This window comes from Nelumbo nucifera, chromosome 2 (assembly GCF_055504915.1).
Source record: "Nelumbo nucifera cultivar China Antique chromosome 2, China Antique-T2T, whole genome shotgun sequence".
Lineage (NCBI taxonomy): Eukaryota > Viridiplantae > Streptophyta > Magnoliopsida > Proteales > Nelumbonaceae > Nelumbo > Nelumbo nucifera.
Genome location: NC_142650.1, coordinates 107655864 through 107679476, shown reverse-complemented (window position 1 = coordinate 107679476; position 23613 = coordinate 107655864). Strand labels below are relative to the sequence as shown.

The window sequence follows — 23613 nt, the reverse complement described above, 5'->3', positions numbered from 1 at the left end:
GATCGTATATGATAAACTCATGTATATTTAGAGTAGTCATCAATCAAAGTAATGAAATACTTATATCTAGTATCAGATGGTAGAGTAACAGGGCCCCAAATATCATAATAGACAATATGAAACGGAAATAATTTTTGTTCTTTATGTTCTAACTTCTACGGTTGTGTTTTTTGGTGAAACATTTCTTTGTTGAATAAAGAGGCTTGGATGTTGTAAATTTAGGGTTTGAATGACAGTTGGAATGATTAGGATCAAGTGTTTCATTTATGGATGCGATTTTAAGTTTATAATATTTGTTTGTTGAATTGGGTTCAATCGTTGAACATTTACGGTTTGAATGTGTAGTTCTAACAATGGGGCTCAACTATTTGGGATGTGTAATGGGTTTTTATGTTTGGGTGTTTGCATTTAATGGTTCTAATAGTTGATGTGTTTAAATGTATACCATCTCCAATGATTTATTGGTTAATGTTTACAAGTTACAATGATATATTGGTTTATGTGAATCAGTATTGTATGTTTTAATGACTAATTGGTTCTATTGATTTATTAGTTCTAATGCTTTATCATTTCTATTGATTTTCAGTTCTAATGATGTATATCATTCACAATGATTTGTTAATTTCATAGCTGTATCAGTTCTGGTGAGTTATCACTTATAATTATTTATTAGTTCTAATGCCTAATTGGTTATATTTTATCAGTTCAAATGTTTTATCATTTATGGGGATTTTTCATTTCCAATGATGTTTCATGAACACTGATTTTTCAATTACACAATGTAGGTACATAGTGGTCGTTAAGACCATCAAAGTACAGAGAGTGTCAAATTAACGCTATATGGACGCCTATAATGAATCTATAATCTATCGCACATCTGTAATGAACTCATACCTGGGATAAGTCATGATGAACTTCGACTAGCACAAATCTACGATAAAGCTAAAACATGCACGGGTTTGCAATGAACCCCGAACATGCGTGGATTTGCGATGAACCCCAAACATACGCGGAATTACGATGAACCTGACACCATTATAGAGCTACGGAATCACAATAGACTGGGAATAAATGTCGGTTATACGTGTGTCTTTGAATTACATATGCGAGTTTAATGAAAGTACATCCGCTAAATGATGATGTCACTCACACCACGTTAGTATAATAGGATCGCATATGGAGAGAATTCAGATGGGATATGATTTTCTAATAATGAACCCTTAATAGTCAAACAAAAGGAAATATCTCATTTCCTAAGAAAAAAGATCATCTTTTCTAAGAGGAAAGAACTTTTTCCTTAATAACCTTAACTTTTTCTCTATAGAAAGGAGAAGGCAATTGTTATCTCGGGGAAAATAATTTTGACTTGGGATTTATTACAAAGGTGACAAGTCCCTCCTAGGGGTGTTCACGGGTCGGGTTGGGTGGTTTATTGGGGTTTTCCCAACTGACCCGACCTGGTCGGGTTACTTGAGGTGGAAACCGAAACCGACCCACTGATAGGCCAAACCGACCTAGTTGGTTTGAGTCGGGTTGGGTCAGTTTCGGTCGATTTTGGTTTTGCTCCTGTACAAAATGACACCTAATTGAATTCTAATTGTAATTGCCTAATATGTTGCCTATTTGGTGTAAAAGACTATAGAAAATTAGAAACTATGATAAATTGTCTATTCTAATTGTAATTGCCTAATGGGCCTTCTAGTTCTAGTAGAAGACTAGTTATAGTTAAGTAGGAAACTACTCAAACTATAAACTATCGAATTAGTTCGGTTCGGGTCGGGTTGGTTTCGATTTTCACACAATAAAATCGAAACCGATCTAATATATCGATTTATATATTTGCTCAACCCGAAACCGACCGATACTGATGAAAATCTGGTCGACTCGGGTTGGATCGGTCTGGGTTGGTCGGTTGGACATTCTTACGAACAGCATCCTCTCTCTTTCCCTATCACATTCTCCGCACTTAACAAGCTGCTAACAACCATAACCTCCCCAATGGTGAAAGTGTTAGAATTTATGGTTATGCCTCTGTTCTCCGGGGAAGAAAAAGGCATTAAAACGACTTTTCAAATTTAGTCATCGGATTTGAGATCCCCGATTTAATATAAAAAATCGAGCGGCTTTGCATCGATAAGAAGAGGCGCTATTCACTGAGTTTTTCTCCTTCGACCGAATAGAATGGCGCAGTAACGAGGATTCACGGCAGCAGAACACCGCCCCACTACTACAACTTTCCCCAGCGCCACTACAGTCTCTCATTTTCACCCTCTCTCCGTCTTTCCCTCTCTTCTCATTCCCTGTTCGTCCTTTTTTCTTGTCACCTAAGTCACAGTTCACCAGTGTTCACCGTTCGAACAGAGCAAATTGTTGCAACCACCGAAGGTTCATCAGTAGGGAAAACTTACAATCGGAAGTTCATTTTGCCTGTGCGAATCATTTGATCGTGCTTCAATGAAGCTCTTGCTTCTTGAAGACATGCAATTGTAAATCTATTTTGTCTGAGATTTCTCCTGTTTCCTTCTTCCTTACTAGTCGAACAGGACCGAACGCATCTTGCTCGATGTGAAGCAAACCAGTTCGTAATGGATCGTTTCAGGCCACAATTCGATTTTGGTTCAGAAGGCATTGGATTCGCACCATGTGTTATCATAGTTAAAGCTGGAGAGGGTGGAAATGGCGAGCACAACAGTTGATAAAGAGACACAGGCCGGAGCAAAAAAGGAGGTTGTTTCGGTAGAATTACCAGCACCTCCGGGTTGGAAGAAAAAGGTCTTTCTCTCGTTTTCTCTCTACTCTTACAAGGCTTTGCAACTTCAGTTCTGCTCGAATTACTTTGTTCTTGTGCTTTAATTTGTGTTTCAATATTATATTATCTATGCGTCTTTTGACTTCTTTAACTTTTCGGTGTTTTTGTTGTAGAACTTGCGCCAAGTAGTTGTAATTTCTAGTTAGGGCATATCGCAGAATTCTTTTCTTGTTTATTTTTCCCTTATAGAACTTTTGCTCCTCAATTTTTTGTGTTTCCGGATTTTTCTGGTTATTTTGATTAAATGTATTATGGAAATACTCGAATGGTAATTGTTTGGTCGTTAGGGTTTCTGCAATTGTCTCAACTTTCTGGAAGGAAGTTGGATCTCTGTGAAACTTTGTTGTCTTCTTGTTTCCGGCTAATTGTCTCCTCTGTTTGAAATGTGAATGTGGTGAAGAATTGGGAGAATTATGGTTTCTGGAGTTAGTCTTAGAGTCAAATTTACTATGTCGAAGGGAATTAATTATAGTTTCTGAAGTGATCAATTCTTAGTTTCTTTTCTATTTTCTTGGTTATGCGCATATTCCACCCTCCTGGTACAAATTTCTTGAATTAGGATGGCTATGATTGTCATATTATATAAAATGGTTCAACTTTAGTTTCTCAGTTGCAAGCCTTCTTTTCCTTTTGACATTTGCTACTTATTTTATGATCCTAACAACAATAGTCATGCTTTAGCTTTTCAGTTCATCTATTTCAATTTTTTGTAGTTCTGGTGCCGAGTTATTATGTGAATTTTGCTGATTTTTTTGTGTGGTTTTAGAGTATATTACACACCTTTGGCCTTCATTTAAGGGATGCTTGTTTATGTCTTTGATTGTTATAATTGTGTTGCTTACTTATATCATATTGGCTATCTGGGGATCTACTGCATAAGTGATACAAAAATGGGGTTTATGTAATTATTTTTGTTTTGTTGGTTTTCTTTAGGGTTGTCTAAATGTGATTGTGTGGGTACATCTTTGAGATCAATTTCTATCAATCTAATTTTGTTGATAATATTGTTTCGTCGTTTCAGTTCCTTCCCCCAGGCTAACTTGTGTTAGGATGGTATGCAAAAATGTGTGTAGACATGTCACATGTATCTTCAGAAAATAAAATGTATGATTATGCCCTTTAGCAACGGAAGTGGAAACTGTATTTTTAGTGGACTGGATTCCTGGATCTGTATACCCGTATGGGAAACATTAAAAAATAAAGTGGACAACTTTGCATGTGACTTCCCCTCTGGAGGTATACCTGTGTTCTCCTTGAAATTGCACTGCCACTTTATTGGTAATATGGTTCAATTTTCGACACTCAACATTTGATTAGTTCATGTGAATTAGTTTCCAATAATTCACTTGGCATTGATGCATTTTGGAGTGGGAAAATTTTGGCAATAAGGTAAAAGCAACCTTTAGCCCACACAGCACTACCACCATGATGAACCCTCAAGAAAATTGATTAAAAACTTACTTTTGATGGTCTGATGGCTTGATTTGCAATTTCTTTCAAATTTGTCAATATTTTCCATAAAATTCCCCTTTTAAGTTTGTATTGAAATATCTATCAAAGAGATCTTCGGAGTTACATAGTTTCAATTCAACAATATATACATGTGATATTTTCTGCTAAAATGTTCCATATGTTAATAATTTGGGATGTATCATAGAAAAATTAATAACAGAGCTGAGGATTTACATTAGAATATTACTGAATTGTGTAGAGATGAGAGCTATTTTGAACAATACTACAATTTTATGGATATTATATTTTATTTTGATATATCCTATTATTGGTCATTATTAACGAGTACTTTGTAATGTAAGACTTCCATACTCGTCAATATTTTAGATTTTAATATGTTCTTAACATTTTATAGAGTTATATAGAAAAGGTTTAACCATCCTTAATACCTTCTCCCCAAACTGAAAAGTTCTGCACCTTGGAGAAATTTTCTACAAAACTAAACTTTTTTAAGGATTGGGATTTCTCTCTTAAGTGGACTTTTGCACCTTTCTTGGTAGGTAGTTGAGGAAGCCTAAGGTTTGGGAGGGTTGACTTTAGTTGAGCACCCAAAGGGAAGGCATTCAAAATTTTGCTTCTTGGGTTAGAAATTTGATATTTGCTTCCTAGAAAACACGCTTAAGAATGTCTTATGAAATATAAAAGGTTGATGGTTGGTGCTTGTATTGGATGTTTTAGAGAAATTTGAATATCAAAGCTATCAAATGGTAGGAACCCAAAGAAATTTCGCCTCAGTATTTTATGAAGAATACAATGGGTATTAATAGGGTAACAGGTGTGTCTTGAACAAACATCAGAGAAACAAATCTAGGTTTAATAGTGTTCAATATATTGATATAATTTAAACATGCACAAATGAAGGTCGTTTACATTAGATTTGACCCCAGAAGACTTGCCCCTTGTTTTACCAATGAGTTGTCCAAGTAATTAGCTGATCTATACACCCACTTGAAGGTCGTTTGCAATTATCCAGTCATACACTTTAATTCCTTTATGATGCTCCTAATCTTCCATGGCTCTTTTTGCCATAATGTCTACATTAACTTTTGCTATCATTTTGTATTACTCTTCTTTATTGGAGGTTGATGTTTTGAAATACCAGTGCTTTGTTATTTTAAAAGGTAATAGTTGTTAGATAAGGATCTTATACTACAAGAGCAATTTTTTAATTCTAACAGGTCAACTTTGGCTGGCTTATTAGCCTTAGCTAAAGTAGTTGCTTCTCACCAAAGTTTAGTATATTGAACTACTCCTAAGGTAGTAGTAGCTCACCAGATTCCATGGCAAAAGGCTTCCTTGAAGGTTTGTTTTAAGCATGGTTTTCAAAACCGGACCGGACTGGAAAAATCGGGAACCAGTTACCTGATTGGTTCCGCTTTTCCCCAAAACCGTTGATTTTGGTCAGCAAACTGCTGAACCGGCCGATTAACCATTCAAACCGTTTGAACGGTTTTGACCAATTTTCAGCTTTTTAATTTTTTTTTTTATTTTTTTGTCAGAATGGGCCAGCTGTTCGGATCGAACAGTCGGACCATTCAAACTGATAATCGGACCCCTGACCGGTTCGGTTTTAAAAACCATGGTTTTACCTGCAGGATGAGGTCAAAGTTAAAGTCAACCATTTAACCAGTGGGTTCCACATATTGGCTCACCACAGCCTATGGAGCTTAGGATTTAAATTTAATGTTGATTAAGCCAGTAGTTCGTGAGTTAAGGTCAATGCTTTGTTGAATTTAGAATTGGATAGTTTCTTAATTCTTGTAACTTTCTAATTCATAGAGTTAGAAGGTCAATAAAAGTCTGTTAAGCTTGAGTCCATAGATTTTGTATCTTTTATTTTAGTGCCTTACTTTTATTAGGATTAGGATTATATATATTGCACCAATATACTCATTCTGTTCAGAGTTTACTGCTTTAGTAATGAGAAGCTTCTTTTTTCCTCAATAGCATATTGCTATTGTGTGGTTGTTCTACTCTTTTCTGCTTCATTTCTTGAAGACTTGATTACAAATACATATGTATCTATTTACATGGCATAAGGTCCAAACATCCAATTGAGGTATTATGAAGTTGATAAAATTAAGCATTGTTTAGGGGATGTTGTATTTTTTAAATGTTCAATAATGGCATTAATTCAAAATTCAGATCCAGATCCACTAGTGAATTAAGTTGAGCTTAGATCTCTGATGGTCCATTACTTTTAGAAAGGCAAATCCCTGGAGTGTTGAAGAATAAATAGTAAATCTTATTGACCAGTTTCAAGTATCCATTGGCAAGAAGTAGTTACAGTGGAAATTGTTTCCGGGTTAAAGGTGAACTTAGCAAAAAGTGAAATGACAGCAGTTGGGGAAGTTTCTAACATCCAGAATTTAGCTGATCTATTGGGCTGCAAAGTAGGACTTCTGCCCACAAGCTACTTGGGGACTGCCTTTGGGTGCCACGTGCACATCAAAATCCATTTGGAACCCATTTTTGGAGAGAATGGATAAAAAACTGGCCACATGGAAGGCTAGGTATCTTTCCAAGGAGGGAAGGTAATTCTGATAAAGAGTGTTCTAGCCAGCCTGCCTACCTTGGAGGTGGTGAAGGCATTAGAATAAAAGATGAGAGATTTTCTGTGGATCGGTTGGAAAGACTCACATTAGTATCATCTATTGAAGTAGGGGCAAATATGTAAACCCCACTGAAAAGGCGGCTTGGGGATAAGAGATCTAAAATCCTTCATCAGATTGGACTGGACCTAGCCATTTGTAATGGACTCATACTGGATTAGGTTTGGTTGGACCAACATCCGGTCCATTGACAGCCCTGGACCCATTTATAATTCGATTGGTTTTGGATATAAATAATCTGATCCAATTTGACAGGGCATAGTTGAATATATTTGCTAATATGTATAGTAGATAAAGATTTACTAACACGATAGCGTCCATTCTTTGGGTGTTTTGTTTTAGAGGACACTTTTATTTAACCTTATTAAGGATATCTTTCTTTTACCATATTTGAAATGGATCTAATATATTAGATGCGTAACCAAATTGAACTTTAACATTACCCATTTCTAATCACTAGCTCTAGTACTCGTATGCCCACTAATGACCTAGCTGAACTGTGTTTTTTAGTTGGGTCAAAGCACGCTATTTGAAAACGGTATTTTAGGTTAAACAGCTAATTTTTAAAGCACGTTTTTATTACAAGACATTATTCCATCCATTATTTCCAAAAAAACACGCTTTCAATGTCATTTTCAAAGATATGTAAAATATGTTCTCATCTAGCTTCGAAATTTTATCGTTGCTACTAAGAAAACATGGTTTTTCTTTCCGGTAAAAAAAGGCCATGATGCTGCATGCTTCATGTGAAGGCTTTGTTCTGACAGGTGCAATCTCACATACCCTGGTCTGCTAGGATGTTGCATGCTCTATGTGAAGGCCCTGTTCTGGTAGGTGCGCTCTCACATACCTTGGTCTGCTAGGATGTTGCATGCTCCATGCGAAGGCCCTGTTCTGACAGATGCGCTCTCACATACACCGGTCTGTCAGGATGCCACATGCTCCATGCGAAGGCCCTGTTCCGATAGGTGTGATCTTACATACCCTGGTCCGCCAGGATGCCACATGCTCCATGCAAAAGCCCTATTCCGGCAGGTGCGCTCTCACATACCTTGGTCTGCCAAGATGGTGCATGCTCAATGCGAAAACCCTATTCTGGCAGGTGCGATTTCACATACCCTGGTCCGCTAGGATGCCACATGCTCCATGCGAAGGCCTTGTTTTGGTAGGTGTGATCTCACATACCCTGGTCTGCTAGGATGCCGCATGGTTCATGAGAAGGCCCTGTTTCGGCAGGTGTGCTCTCATATACCCTGGTTCGCCAGGATGCCGCGCCTTGTTCCGACAGGTGCAATCTCACATACCCTGGTCCGTTAGGATGTCGCATGCTCCATGCGAAGGCCCTGTTCCGGTAAGTGCGCTCTCACATACCCTGGTCCGCCTAGGATACCGCATGTTCCATGCGAAGGCCCTATTTCGGCAGGTGCACTCTTACATACCCTGGTCTGCCCAGGATGCCGCATGCTCCATGCGAAGGCCCTATTTCGGCAGGTGCGCTGCTACATACCCTGGTCCACTCAGGATGCCGTGTGCTCTATGCAAAGGCCCTAGCAACCCATGAAGGCCTTGACAACCCCAGGCGCACTTAGATTCTCCGGCAACCCCGAAAAGGCCTTGGCAACCCTAGGCACGCTCATATTACCTAGCAACCCCAGGCTTGCGCTTAGATTCCCTAGCAACCCCAAGAAGGCCTTAGCAACCCAAGCGCGCTCACACATTCCCTGACAAACCTAAGGAGGCTTTGGCAACATTAAGTATAATCTTTCTCCAACCTATAAACGCAAATTCTTTACCTACTTGTAAATGCAACGGTATAAGTAAAAACAAAGTCAAGCCATCTCACGCTTATATATGATGCTTTGTTAGGAGCAAACGTCTTATTCCGACTATTAATATCTTACTTGCGCTAAAAAAGCTTAACTAGTTTTCTCAAGTGACGACCAAAACCTTACCATGGGTTCTAAAGCTCATAATTAACCCTTAGGGCTAGTTCACCCATGAAGGGCCTCACCTTCTTAAGGCACGATAACCCTCGATCCTTGTGTGGGTAGCAAAAGTGCATTTCCCTACAAAGTAATTCAAACTTCCCTTTCTATGAGTACGTTAATTATCAATTTATTTACATAACGTTATTTGGGATGACTCCTTCGCACCTGATGGTATCTCAGACGTTGGAATGACACTGTTTGTTTTTCTCTAATGATCTACGATAAAGTTTACTATGTCTATGCTAATACTTGATTGTGATAGAGTCCAACGGGTGCTTGACTCTAAAATACTTGAATTTTCGATGCGAAATCCCTTCCAATATCAATGGACACTTGCAACTTTCTTTCTTCTCAAAGACGTTTAATACTTGTGCTAACCCTCCAAACTAAGAGGCACACAATTTCCTTTTTCTATAGAAGTTCGCAATTAAAGGCTGATTATACTCGCAATGGTACTCGATTGCGATTAACCTCTAGAATAAGTACGAAAAGTACTTATTTGTGACAGGCTGTACAAAATGACCAACTTTAAATGATTTGATTACCATACTGATACAAGTTGCGATAAAAATTCACAGACCATGTGACTTCTAATCCGTATTACACACAACTTTGATTCAGACTATTTCCTACAAGCTAATATGCGATAAAGTTTTATTACAAAATCGAGAACTCTTGACAAATAATGAAGTTCTCTTAGAAGTCGTTGCGAAGGCTCTCTCATGTGGAGCTCTAATGGGAAAACTTTCCTCTACGTTTAAGTTCGCTATGCGCCAAGAACCCGAACATAATACACTAAAGCCGATAGCCCATTGTTACTTTGATAAAGGCACTAGCGCAAAATAAATCAAAGCACTTGCACATTGGCATAAGACAAAAATTTCATTATTCTTTTTATAAATATGATTTACAAAAGGAGTAACTATGGGTGTCCATATACAAGCCCAATCCTTCTTTATATCGATTATATTTTCTAAAGCCTTGCTCATGTGCCTCGAAGTCCATCAAATCCTTTATCTTTGCTTTGTATCTGACCACCACCTTTTGCTGGCGACCACACTCCTCCATGAGGACTTCCAGCTTCTTAGTAGCATTTGAGAAATTGGTCTTTATCGCTTTAAGGTGAAGGTCACACACCTAGCAAACCGCACTCAAGTATTTCTCGATAGAAGACATTCTATCAAAATATAGGGGGGTTGAACATTAAAGTAGCCAATTATTCATTTTCACTTATCTCTTGATGCAAATGACTTTTATTAAGAAACAGAGGGGGGGGGGGGGCTAAATTAAAGATAAGTATTGAGTTGTACCTTACAAAATGCCCCTATTATGTTTCTGTCACTTACACCTTCAAAAAACTTCGATGACCTAGAAAGCAAGTACGAGTTAACATGGCACCCTGTCAAAAAGACAGGGGGGCTGAATCACAATGAAAACTCTCGATTCCCATCTTAGAACATTACTAAGTCGAATACCACAATGCTTATTGACAAGTTCATACTTGTCAAGAAGCAGGGGGCTACCAAACATACCCAAATAATTTTTTTCCGCACGCAAAGCTTGTAGAGTATCTCATCAAGAATTGGAACAATTACTAGACCCAATAAGAAAACGTTATGCCACAATATCTACAAAATGGTTATTCATCGCCCCATCGTGAAACCCTGAAGCAAATACGATGACAAAAAATACTTATAAGCATGGGGGGCTAATGCAGGTACATAATGGTCGCTAAGACCATCAAAGTACTAAGGGTGTCAAACCAACGCTACATGGATGCCTGCAATGAATCTATAACCCATCGCACGTTTGCGATTGCGATGAACTCATACCCGGGACAGGTCGTGATGAACTTCGGCTAGTGCGAATCTGCGATAAATTTAAGACACGCACAGATTTGTGATGAACCCCGAACATGCATGGATTTGCGATGGGCCCTAAACATGCGCGAAGTTGCGATGAACCCGACACCATTATAGAACTGTTCACAATAGACCATGAATAAATGTCGGTTACACGTGCGCCTTTAAATTGCGCATGTGAGTTTAATGAAAGTATGCCTGCCAAACGATGACATCACCCGTGCTACGTCAGTATAATAGGGTCACAAACAGAGAGAATCCAAAAGGGATAAGATTATTTAATAATGAACCCTTAATATAGTCAAACAAAAGGAAATATCTCATTTCCTAATAAAAAAGATTATCTTTCCTAATAGGAAATAACTTCTTCTTTAATAACCTTAACTTTCTTTCTATAAAAGGGAGAGGGCAATTCTTCCCCAGGGGAGAACAATAATTTTGACATGGGGTTTCTCATAAAGGGGGCAACTCCATCCTCTCTTCCTCACGTCTTCTCTCTTTCCTTATCACACCTTCTCTAGACTTACTGAGACTAGATCACCTGTGAACCGCCATAACCTCTGAGTGGTAAAAACACACAATATCAATTCCAACGGTTTACCACTTCTACTGCTTTATTAGTTGTAGTATTTTATCAGGCCTAATACTTTATTAGTTTTAAATCTTCATTATTTCTAATGATTTATTAGTTATAATGAGATATCAACCCTAATGAATTATCAATCATAGTGCTGCTGTATCAATTGTAGGGATTTATCAATTATGTTGCTTTATCAGTTCTATTGTTTGATAGGTTATCTTGCTTTACCGACTCTACTGATTTATCACTTTGAATGGAGCTTCATTATTTCCAATGAATTGTTAGTTATTATGATTATACCAATCCTAATGATTTATCAATCCTAATGCTGTATCAGTTATAGTATTTAATCAGTCCTCTTGTTTGATCATTTCTAGTGTTTAATCAGATCTAATGCTTTAACAGCTCTACTAATTTATCATCTCTAATGACGTATCAGTTTTTCTGCTTTATCCAGTAATGGGTTTATTATTTGTCATATTTGTTGTTTATATAATGCTTATCAATCGTGAACGATTCGTGGGTTTATATGTATATCAGTTGGGATGCTTTTTCCCCGGTATGTTGTATTGCCGTGATTGTTGTGGGAGAGAGAGGGAGAGGGTGAAGGAGATGGATTGAGGGAGGAAATAAAGATAGTGACAAACAAGTGGTCTTTTTATGCGAAAGCTCATAATGTTTTTTTGATTGTCAAATCTTTCAAAGAAAGACTTGCCAAATGGCATTTTTAAGCTGTCTTTTAGATGACCAATTTTCTAATTTGATCAAGTTGATTTCGTTGGCCAAAGAGTCTGAATTTGCTCCTCACACAATCTCACAATGCATCCCGATGTACATTGAGAATATCTTCTATGCTTTGCATTGTTATTCATAGATAGATGTTCACAATACACGGAGGGATGGGACTGTAATTTCGGTGTATGGTGTGCTCATTGAACGGATCTGCTCTACGTTAGACGGGAAAGCAAAATAAGTTGACTACTCCTGCCTCTTTGACACGTGGACGTGGAGGTAATACGTGCGTATGGCTTACGAAGACGTCAAACACAAATGACAATATGTAAATAAGGGTGTTTTCGTCTTTAAATTTTTGTACTATCGTGTTTTGAAGCGTTCGCAAAAGATACGTACGTCTAACTAGCATTCCACTTCTGGAAATTGGAAAATATCCGCGCCGCGCGAATCAGGCGGGAAAAATAATAAGCAGAGTTTCTCCACTGCGAACTTTTCAACTTCAAGTTTGTTAGAGAGAGAGAGAGAGAGGGTCGGATCGTATGAAAAAGCCACCATACAGGTAGGTTTCATCCTCAGAACTCAGTCTCAGACATGTATTTGTTATATTTTTCCTTTAGGTTTGAGTTGCACGTCTAAGCTTCGTCTTTAATTCATAGGATCCGCTAGTTTTCACTTCTTTAAATACTTAATCCAAATTAAGGTTTCAGTATTGTTCTACTTCTTTAGACTTCAACGTCATTTGTATTAGTCTCTCTGTTCTGATACTGTAGTTTCTATTGGAATGTCGCTGTTTACATGTTTTTTTTTTTTATTTATACAACTGACATAGATTTCTGCAGTTTCCGGTTCCATGTTTTCTTTCCATGATTTACAGAAAATATTTATGTTGATGATGATGGAAATTGAATGTATCTGCAATGCTATATGGGTGATTATTTAGGATTTCGGTTCTTGAGGTACCAGCAGGAGTTGCTAAAGTTCAAGATTTTACGCATACATAAAACCGAGTTAGTTTTTGAGGGATTTGAGCTCGCATATAAAATGATCTAGCTGGGCCGTGCAGGGATAACGTTAGAGGAGACTTGCTATACGTTATATTAGTAAACCTGGGCAATTTTCCTCTATTTTTGGATAATGCTGATGACGCATTTCTACAGTCATCTTAGTCATTAAAGAGATGGAAGGTGGCTTGAAGACATCTCCTCAGCTAGGGTTTTCTATTGACAATGACGAAGCAATTTACATTTCTGGTCTCAGCACCATACTGGTGGCTACAATTCAGGAAGTGAAAGACAAGATTTCTCAAATGGAGTATATTTTCTGCAGCCAGCTCTATCCAAAGTTCCAGTCGAGATGTAAAAGTTTGCAGGGAAGTTTTGATCAAGGCAGGAGGGTTGCAGAAAATGAATGGAGAGATAAGGAAGACTGTCTGTTATGCCAGATAAAAGAGCTTTCTGAAAAGAACCAGGTGCTTGAACAAAACCAGCAGTTGATTGCTTCTCTCCAACAGCAATTGATGGATAGTGAAAAGCTATTAGAGGAGCACAAAACAGAGAGTAAACTGCTTATGGCCAAATTAAGCTTAGAGAAGAATGAGGAGGTCAATGAGCTCAGAAAAAAGACAGAGGAAAATGATGATGGGAGGGAGCTGCAAGAAAAAACATCTGTGATGGTGAATAATGAACAGATCTTGAATGAATATGAAAACAATGAGAAGCAGCTTCTGGCCAAAATTGATAATCTAGAGGAGAAAATTGAAGAGCTCCAGTACAAGCTCAGTCATAAGACTGAAGAAGCAGCTGAGGGAGAGGAACTGCTACATAAGTTACTCAAAAAGATTGAATCTGATACTTCAGTGGCAGTGAACAGAAATAAGTCGTTGATGGAACATGAAGAAAATAAAAAGGAGCTCCTGGCCAGAACACAAATTTTAGAAGGGAAGATTGATGAACTCCAATGCATGCTCAGACAGAAGACTGAAGAAATGGCTGAAGGAACAAAATTGCAAGAAAACTTACGTGCAATGGTTGAGTCAAAATCCAACGAGATGGTAAATCTCCAGACGCAACTAATAAATCTAGAGAAGAATGTTAAGGAGTTAACAGTGAAACTTGAACAGAAGACTGCAGAAGTAAGTGAAGGAAAGAAACTGCAAGAGAAGTTATTCCATCTGATTGAGTTAAAAACCTCCGAGGAATTAAATAATAAAAAATCATTAAGTGAGAATGAAAAAGAGAAGGAGTTGCTACTGATCAAGATAAAGAGTGTTGAGAAGAACATTGATGAACTTCAAAATGAGCTCAAAGAGAAGACAGAAGAAATAGTTAAGGGAAAGAAATTACAGGATTCATTGCGTGATGATGTTGCTCGGTACATGTACAATGCTTCAATAGAGGAGCGGAAAAGAAAACATTGGCTAAGTTCTTACAAACATTTGAAGTCTCAATACAATTTTCTTTGTAGAAGGCTTGATCTAACTGTGGAAAGCACGACCAACAACAGGGTGGAAGAGGAGACTGATTCATCAAAACTTCAAAACAAGCCAAGAACTTCAGAAGGCAAGAATATCTTATACTTATTTTTCTTATTCTCCAACTGTGACTGAAAAATGAACCCTTGATTCTTGAAAATACACCAGGTACTTCATTAGAAAGTTCTTAAATGAGTGGCTTTTTCAATTAAAATTACATTCCATTTAAGGATGCTTGCCTTAAATATAGAGCATCTCTTCAGGAAATAAGACAAATATACCAAATTTTAATGAAGTAAAGCTATGCACAAACTCATTCTCGGTGTTACTGCAGAGACCATAGTAACAATTCTTGTTTTGTCTTGTTTCACAGATCCTGAGAAGAAGGATCCAGACATTTCCAACCTTTCCAAGACAGATGAAGAGAATGATTCCAATGTCCAAGAAAAGTTGGTGGATGATGGGACAGTTAAATTGAATCAATGCTTAAACTCCTATCCCCCTTCTACTTCTGTTTCCTCTAACCCCCCAAAATATCCCATCAGCGAGCAATCCAAGCCACTAGTTGGCACAAAACGACCAGTTTCCTATTGGAGAAATACAAGGTCTCATCAGGAACCAGGTGGGCCAGATCCACATGATGATTTTCTTGACACTCCCATGGAGAAAGCTAAAGAAAACCTGAACAAGGCTATGAAGGAAAAAATCACTGATTTCTCAGTTCCAACTTCAAAAGACCCAGATCCTAATGTCTCAGATGATGAAACACAAGACATTGCTGTGAATCCAATCCCAGCTTCAAACTGCCAAGATCCTGATGACTCAAATAATGAACCACCAGTCATAAGAGTGGATCCTGCTCCAAGAAGGCGGAAAATATCAATTGCAAGGACTGAGTTAAAAAGTGTCAAGTATGTGGAGCCGGCAAGGAAGAAAGCTGAGAGGGAGAATCTTAAAGGAATTGAATGCAAACAGTGCAAGAAGTTCTATGATGCTGTTCTTCCTGATGATAGAGGTGCCTACAATGATAATAATAATAAACACAACTTTCGCTGTGAGCATCATGATGGTGTTTCAAGGCATCGGTACAGGTATCTTCCTCCTATGACCCCTGAAGGGTTTTGGAATATTGGATTTGATTCTGACATGTAAGCTTTTTTTAAATGCCTTGTTTTAGTGAATCAATCTGAATTCATTTTTAAATCCATTGCTATAGTCAGTCAATGTTTTAGAATCGACAAACACTTTTAGAATCTTATGGCTTGACTTGGAAATATAAAGATTTGATTCAAGTGAAGAGGCAAACTGAAGTTCTATCAAATCCAAAAGGAGCTTTTTCAAGTGAAAGTCCTTTAAACTTAATTTGGAGGTCATTACATAGGTTTTTCAGTTTCCTATCCAACAAAACCAAGATCTTGTCAATCAAATGTGTTTTGAAAAAGTTATGACCATTTAGTAATAGGGAAAAAGTCTATGATGCTATTAGAAAGCTTCAAATTTTCTATCTCTTTTGGAGCTGCCCTTTGTTTGTTTATTTTTAGGACCTAGTGTGCAACTTGGGCAGGTTGGTTGGGGTTTATTGCCAACTCTGGCCCAAACCTAAGATCTAGACCTTGGGTTGGTTCCCAGCCCATTCTGAGTTCAAAGCCTGAGTTTACCAACCTAAGCCCAATTTAGTAAACCCACACAACTTTGGCTGAGGTCAGGCAGGCTTTGTTAGTCCTGCATGGACTGAGAGAGAGTAAATGAAAATTTATTAAATGTAAAAAGAAGGATACAACCCAGAAGGTGACAAGATGGCACCAAACTTGCAAAACAAAACAGCTCTGAGTTGAACATCACAGACTGATACAAAACTGAGACAAAATACAACAATCTCTTCACCTATCTTCCTGAATACCCTCATATCCCAGAATATGATTAGCCCCCCTGAAAACCCTATAGCGTCCAACACCATCTACTCCCCACCATTCCTTCCCCATATCTCCTCCTTCAGGCCACATTGCATGATTCCAGCTATCCTGTAACAGAACTACCTTTGGATGGTAATTCCTCATCATTCTCCCTGAAACCCCTCACAATCCAGCTTACCACCCTCATCCTTCCTCCTCTAATTCAGCTCCTCCTAATACAATTTGACCTTTGCCCTCATATATCTTCTTCAAGCACCTCCTCTTTGTCCCCTTCCTCGTCCTTAGTGTTTTAAAAGCACAAGGGGCAATTTGTGCCTGAGGCGCAAGGTGCAAAGGTGAGGCACAAACCTTTTTGAACCAAGGCAAAAAAAAAAAGCAAAAAAATGTCAGAAAATTAGAAAAAGCCAAACTATTAAAAATGCAAAAGAATAAAAAAATTTAAACATACTATTAGTAAAAAATATAAACTTAAATGTTAAAATAAATGTTTTAAAAACCTATTATCTAAAATTAAAATACATAAACATAACATGTAAAGCGTATTCAAATGAAAAATTAAAACTAAAATCAAACATATAGCATTTTCAAGCATGTAAAACCCACAATCTCTTTTTTTCCTCAATTGCATTACTTAAGTAGCTAATGTGATGTAAAACATATTACATTCCTGTTTCTACAAGCCACCTTTGTACCATGCCCCTCGAGGCACGTCCAAACAAGTCCATCTTACACAACAATCCAGTTCTTGTACTCCTAACATGAGTGTCTATTAGTTTGTTTACTACTAGAACCCCATCCACCAACTGCTTTCCCTCAATAGAAGCACCTTGGAACTCCAAAATAACATAACCCACAACTGATTTGAGTCTTTTGGCTAACACTTTGGATAATATTTTATAAACACTACCAATAAGATTGATCGGCCTTAAATCCTTAAGTTCTTCAGCCCCCTTTTTTTCTTATGGATAAAAGAAATAAAAGTGGAGTTTAGGCTTCTTTCTAAAGTAGTAGAAGAATGAAACTCTGAGAAAACTGCCATTATATCCTCTTTTAGGAAACCCCAACACATTTTGAAAATCTTCATAGTGAAGCCGTCTGGGCCAGGAGCTTTATCACCTTCCATTTCATTTTTGCTTCCCATACCTCTTGTTTCGTAAACACCCTCTCTAAATTCCTCGTCCGTTTTTCTAACAAACTACTGAACTCCAGCCCATCCACCTTAGGTTTTCTCTTCCATTCTTCCTTGTAAAGTTTAGGCTGCATTTGCCATTCCTTATTTTAAGGACTTATCTCCTTTTTGCAGTAAAAATGCCCCTATAAACACCAAGTTTTTGACTTCAAAAAGGAGATGAGTCCTTAAAATAAGGAATGCCAAATGCAGCATGTGAATGATTTGATTAACACTAGTTCAGTCCTAGGTCTGGAGTAAGAAAGAAAGAAGAAGAAGAAGAGAAAGAAGAGAGGAGAGAAAGAAAGTGTTCGGCTAGAGAGAAAAGAAAGTCAATCACTCTCGGTCGACCCATCTTATATTTATACTTTGCATTAGAATACAAAAGACAACTCTGTCTCCCATTAAGTATGGGACACACAACTTAAACATAGACAAAATAGATAACTGATCTATAGATAACTCATCTTTAATTAAAAGGAAAAATGACCAAACTACCCTTGTATTGCCAACTCTTACACTCCCCCCTCAAGTTGGAGAGTATATATCATATAATCCCATCTTGTTACATATGTAATCCACTCTTCCCCGACTCAACCCTTCTGTAAACAAATTAGCCCACTAGTTTCTTGAACTCACATCTGTCGTACTTACCACTCCACTAATCACCTTTTCTCTTACAAAGTGGTAGTCAAGTTCAATATGCTTTGTTTTTTCATGAAAAACTGGATTAGAAGAGATGTGGATTGTGGTTTGGTTATCACAGTACAACTTCATAGGCCTGTTAATTAAGAACCCCATCTCTTGCAAAAGGTTTTTTAGCCACACTAGTTCACATGTAGTATGAGTAATGGCCCTGTATTCAGCTTCTTGCTACTACATTTCATTTCTTGTTCTTCCAAGTCACTAGATTGCCACCGAGGAAGGTACAATACCCTACCCAATCAGCATTTGTGTACCCTTTTATCTAAGAGTTCCTTCACTCTTGTATAACAGTCCACAACTTGGAGATCCCTTCAAGTATATAATAATCCTTAGAACTGCATCCAATGTACAACCTGGGGATGTTGCATAAATTGACTCACCATACTGCAAATGATATATCTGGTTGAGTAATAGTCAAGTAGTTCAAGTTACCCACCAACCTCTTGTACCTCCAAGATCTTCAAATTCTTCACTTACATCAGTACTCAACATTTGGTTTTATAGGTATTTCATCCAGTTTGGCACCCAATAACCTTGTCTCTTCAAGAAAATCAAGGGCATACTTTCTTTGGCACAAGTTAATACCATGTCTTGATCTTGCAACTTCTATTCCCAAAAAATATTTCAGCTTACCAAGTCTTTCGTTTGGAAGTGATCATGTAGAACGGTCTTTAACTTATCAATCCCATTGCTATCACTACCAGTTATGACAATGTCATCAACATAAACCACTAACAAAATCTTTCCAGCCTCTGATTCATAGATGAACACAAAATGGTTTACTTGGCACTGTTTCATGCTAAAGTCCCTCACTACTTCATTGAATTTGTTAAACTACGTATGTGGAGATTATTTCAACCCATGAATTGCCTTCCTAAGTTTGCAAATTTTACCATCTTCCCCCTGAGCAACAAACCTTGGTGGTTGCTCCATATATACCTCCTCAAGAAGATCACCATGTAAGTAAGCATTTTTAATGTCAAGTTGAAAGAGGGGCCAATCATACATTGCTGCAAAAGAAATCAACACCCGAACTAAGCCAATCTTAGCCATAGTAGAGAATGTCTCCATATAGTCAACACCATACAATTGAGAGTAGCCTTTTGCTACTAACCGAGCTTTCAACCATTCAACGTTATCATCTAGAAGATATTTTATTGTGTATACCCACTTACATCCAACGACATGCTTATCAAGAGGGAGAGTGGTAAGCTCCCATGTGTGATTGTGTGGCAGTGCAGACAATTTCTTTTCCATTGCTTGTTGCCACCTTGGAGAGGCAATGGTTTCCTAGAGGACTTAGACATTCTTAGGAATGGAAACGGAGGATAACAGAGATATAAACTGTTGATGAAAAGCAGAAAGGTGAGTAATAGAAACATAATGGGAAATAGGATGAGATGTACAACTACGTTTACCTTTGCGCAATGCAATGGGAAAATCAAGGTTAGAAGGAGGCACAACTACTGGATCCGTCGACGAGGAATGAATTGGAGGAGCCGATGCTCTTTTGTGAGTATACACTTGTGTGATTGGTGGTCTTTCAATATTAACCTGTATTGGAGAAGATGATGACTGAGACACAACATGAACTATAGGAATGAGGTCTTCAATTGGAATTGGAAGTGGAAACACAGGAGGAGGAACGTCAGAACTAGAAAATAATGGAGCAAATTCAAAGAAAGTAACATCAGAACACATAAATGCATGATGATAGTTGTGGTTGTAACACTTATACCCTCTTTGGGTTTTGAAATAGTCAAGAAAGATGCATTTTGTAGCACATGCAACTAACTTATTTAGCCTAGGCCCTAGATTATGAATAGACCTGTTCATGGGCCAGGCTCGGGCTTGGCTTTTGCCAAAATTTGAATGGGCCTGGCCCGAAGCCTGGACCCGATGCAGTGTAAAGTTAAGCCTGAAGCTCGACTCGTGAACATGTCTAATTATGAACAAAACAGACACAACCAAAAACTTTGGGAGTAAGAGGAAATGGAGATAGAGTAAGAAACAAATATGAGAAAGGTGATTGACTTCCAAGGATAGACATGGGCATTCGATTGATGAGAAAACATGATGCAAGAAGACTAAATTGCTACTTTTGTACCATCACCATCAAGGTAATACAATCCACTTGCTTTATGCCCTCCTCCAATCTTCATTGTTTTGAGATCCTGAAACACAAGAAGAGGGGTAAAAGGTTATGGAATAATTAAGAGATTTAGTCAATCTACCAATAGACATGAGGTTAAAAGGAAATTTGGGTATGCATTAGACAAAGGATAAAGATAAAGATGTGAGGTCAACATCATCAACACCACAATTGGGAGAAGTAGAACCATTAGCAAGGGTCACTGTTTATGATGTGGAAGATTGGGAGAGAAGAAAACACGCACAGAGTCCCAGTCATATGATCAGAGGCTCTAGAGTCAATAATCCAATGTGAAGGTTTGGATGCCAAACAAGCCATACTTGAATGGGCAAGAGTGGCTGTATTCTGTTGAGAGGATGTCTAAAGAAATTTCTCATACTCATCACGTGGGACACTCACCATTTCCTTCCAGAAGCACCTGTAGATGTTGAGGGTGTCTGATCAGCTATTGGTTCTCACTAACTGTGCCACCACCACTAGTCATAGCATTGAGCATTGATTGGCCCAAGTATTGGGTGGACCATGTAAGTCATAACAGAGGTTAACAATATGCATGGTTTTTGAACCGTCGTTGACCCGGATGGTTGGATCATTTGACCTGGGAACCGTCCTGGCAATCGGTTCTGTTTTACCCCAAACCCGGTCCTTGGCCAAAAACTGTTGAATGGGTCAATGACTTGTTGACCCGGGCGGTTGAATCATTGACCCGGAAACTAGTGGCCAGAACGGTTCCGGTTCCGGGTCGTTTTTTAAAACATTGATAATATGCCCATTTAATCCACAATATGTGCACCTGAATGAGCCTAATATTTGTGCCAAAACAGGCCCATATTCAGATTTCAATCCCATTAAAAACCTTGTCACATCAAACTTTTCCCGTTGTTGCTACTGAATTTTAACATCTGAAGTCAAAGGGTGATACACATTAAGCTCATTAGGAAGATTTTTTCGTACTTGCATAATACTCCTCTAGACTCTGATTTCCCTACTTCAGGTTAAAGTACTCCTGATAAAGTTGGTATACTCTTGTGGTGTTATCTTGGCCAGAATAAAGTTTCTTAGCATGGTCCCAAATCACTTTAGTTGTATCCAAGAACATAAAATTCACACTAATTTTAGGCTCCATGCTATTCTACAACCAAGTCATAACCTGTGTATCCTCTTGTTCTCACTCACTATACCTCTGAGAGTTAGAAGAGGGTTTTTCCTCCTTCACATGTTTTACCTTCTTCTTGGCTCTCAGAAACACTTCCACCAATTTAGCCCATGGCACATAGTTATCACCATTTAATTTGATGGAGGTCATTTGTACATTTAGGTAATTGGGGGAAATCATAACCAGTTTTATTATCACTACCCTCTCCAGTTGTTGCTATTGTAAATAAAAGGTCACCACACACCACAAAAGAAGGAATTCAACTACAAGAAACCCTACTGCTGTCATAGGGTTTAGCACCATAAAAGAAACCTACCACTGTCGCACACATGCAGATGTAAACAAAGAGAAAAGCAGTCCATATGCATACCTATCAATCAGCATTTCCACATAGTCGAAATCCAGTCAACTATAGGGTTCTGTTCACACCTGTCCACAACCAGCGCTCTTCGAGTCATCGGTTAGAGGGTTTCTAGCAAACCACCGAGACGAACACCACCACAGCAACTGGAGGCATAGTTACCTCCTAGTAGGAAAAACGACCACTCTTTTTTGGCCTCTTATCGAACCTCCAATTGGTTTATGAATGATTTTCTAGTGCTCTGATACCGTGTGAATGATTCGATTAACACTAGTTCAGTCCTAGGTCTGAAGTAAGAAAGAAAGAAAGAAAGAAAGAAAGAAGAGACAGAAGAGAGGAGAGAAAGAAAGGGTTCGGCTAGAGAGAAAAGAAAGTCAATCACTCTCAGCCAACCCATCTTATATTTATAGTCTTTGCAAATTGCATTAGAATGCAAAAACAACTCCATCCCCCATGAAGTATGGGACAGACAACTTAAACACAGACAAAATAGACAACTCATCTTTAATAAAAGGAAAATGACCATACTACCCTTATGTTGCCGACTCTAACACAGCCTTAGTAACATTCTGCTGCCTTTTAATTCTTGCTTCATCCTCTACCTCTTCCCCATCTATGACCAGATTCTTTATTAGATTTTCTCGTCTTCTAGCATTTGCCATTTTGTTGAAAAATCTGTATTTTTTATCACCCTCCCTCGACCACAAGCATTTTGACCCCTGTCTGCATTTTATTTCCTCTTGGAAAGCAAGTTTGTCAAAGTTCGCTTTGGCACTTCACCTCCTTTATCTTCCTATGAGATTTGTCCATTCTCTTCAGCTTTATCCACCTCCATTATGATATCCACACTCTTTCCTTCTTATCTCCACTCCTTAAATACCAGCTTCCTCCTAACCTTTATCTTCTCCTTAAGGCATTTTAATTTCTTACCAACTATAAAGCTTGCTGAACCTTCAAAATGAAATTGAGACCACCACAACTCTAATAGACTCACAAAGTTTGAGGGATCTAAATTTGTCCAATTGACTTGATTTGGTGCGTCATTATATAGGTTTCTCAATTACCTGCACAACAATGTTAAAATCTTGTGTATCCAATTTATTTGGGAAGTTATGGTTATTTGAGTAAAAGGGTGTACTTTTGTGATGGGATTAGAAAGTTTCTATTTTGGAGCTATCTTTCGTTTGTCTAGTTCTAGTAATATTAGTAATAAGTATTTAAAGTTGTTTTAGAAGGCAGAGTGCATATTTTAGTGCTCTTATTATTTATTATATTTTGGTTTATTGTAGTTTTAAAGCAATGAGGAGTCTTTTTTTTTATCATTACCTGGAAAATCATTAAAGAGAGATGTGAGCCCTCGTGTCAATTCTATAAATAGAGCCATTGTAATTGAAAATTAGAAGAGTTAGTTTGATGAACAAAAGTCTTGTTTAGTGAATTCTGGTTATGACTGGGTCTCTGTGTGTGTGTGCACGTGTGTCTTCCCTTTGATTTCTTCTTCTAAAGTGATTTATCTCTCTGTTGTATGTTCTAACAGAAATATTTCTGTTTTTCTTCCTACGCTAAAGTGCTTCACTGCTGGAATATAGT

At 38.0% G+C, this 23613-nt stretch overlaps 1 protein-coding gene across 7 annotated transcripts in view; it reads left to right on the top strand.

Annotated features, from left to right (window-relative positions):
* The first annotated feature begins 654 nt into the window (after positions 1-654).
* GR1 (protein gamma response 1) overlaps positions 655-23613 on the top strand; it is a 30018-nt gene continuing 7059 nt past the window's right edge. Inside the window, exons 1-4 of one of the 7 annotated variants that reach the window (XM_088898554.1) lie at positions 655-2772; positions 7701-7968; positions 13039-14656; positions 14942-15659. In XM_088898554.1, the coding sequence (XP_088754680.1) occupies positions 13276-14656; positions 14942-15659 (2099 nt within the window). In that variant the 5' untranslated portion in view covers positions 655-2772; positions 7701-7968; positions 13039-13275. Of the gene's footprint in view, positions 2773-7700; positions 7969-10220; positions 12658-12937; positions 14657-14941; positions 15871-23613 lie in introns of those variants that run through there. The other 6 variants (XM_088898555.1, XM_010267468.3, XM_010267466.3 and 3 more) reach the window with 6 other exon arrangements.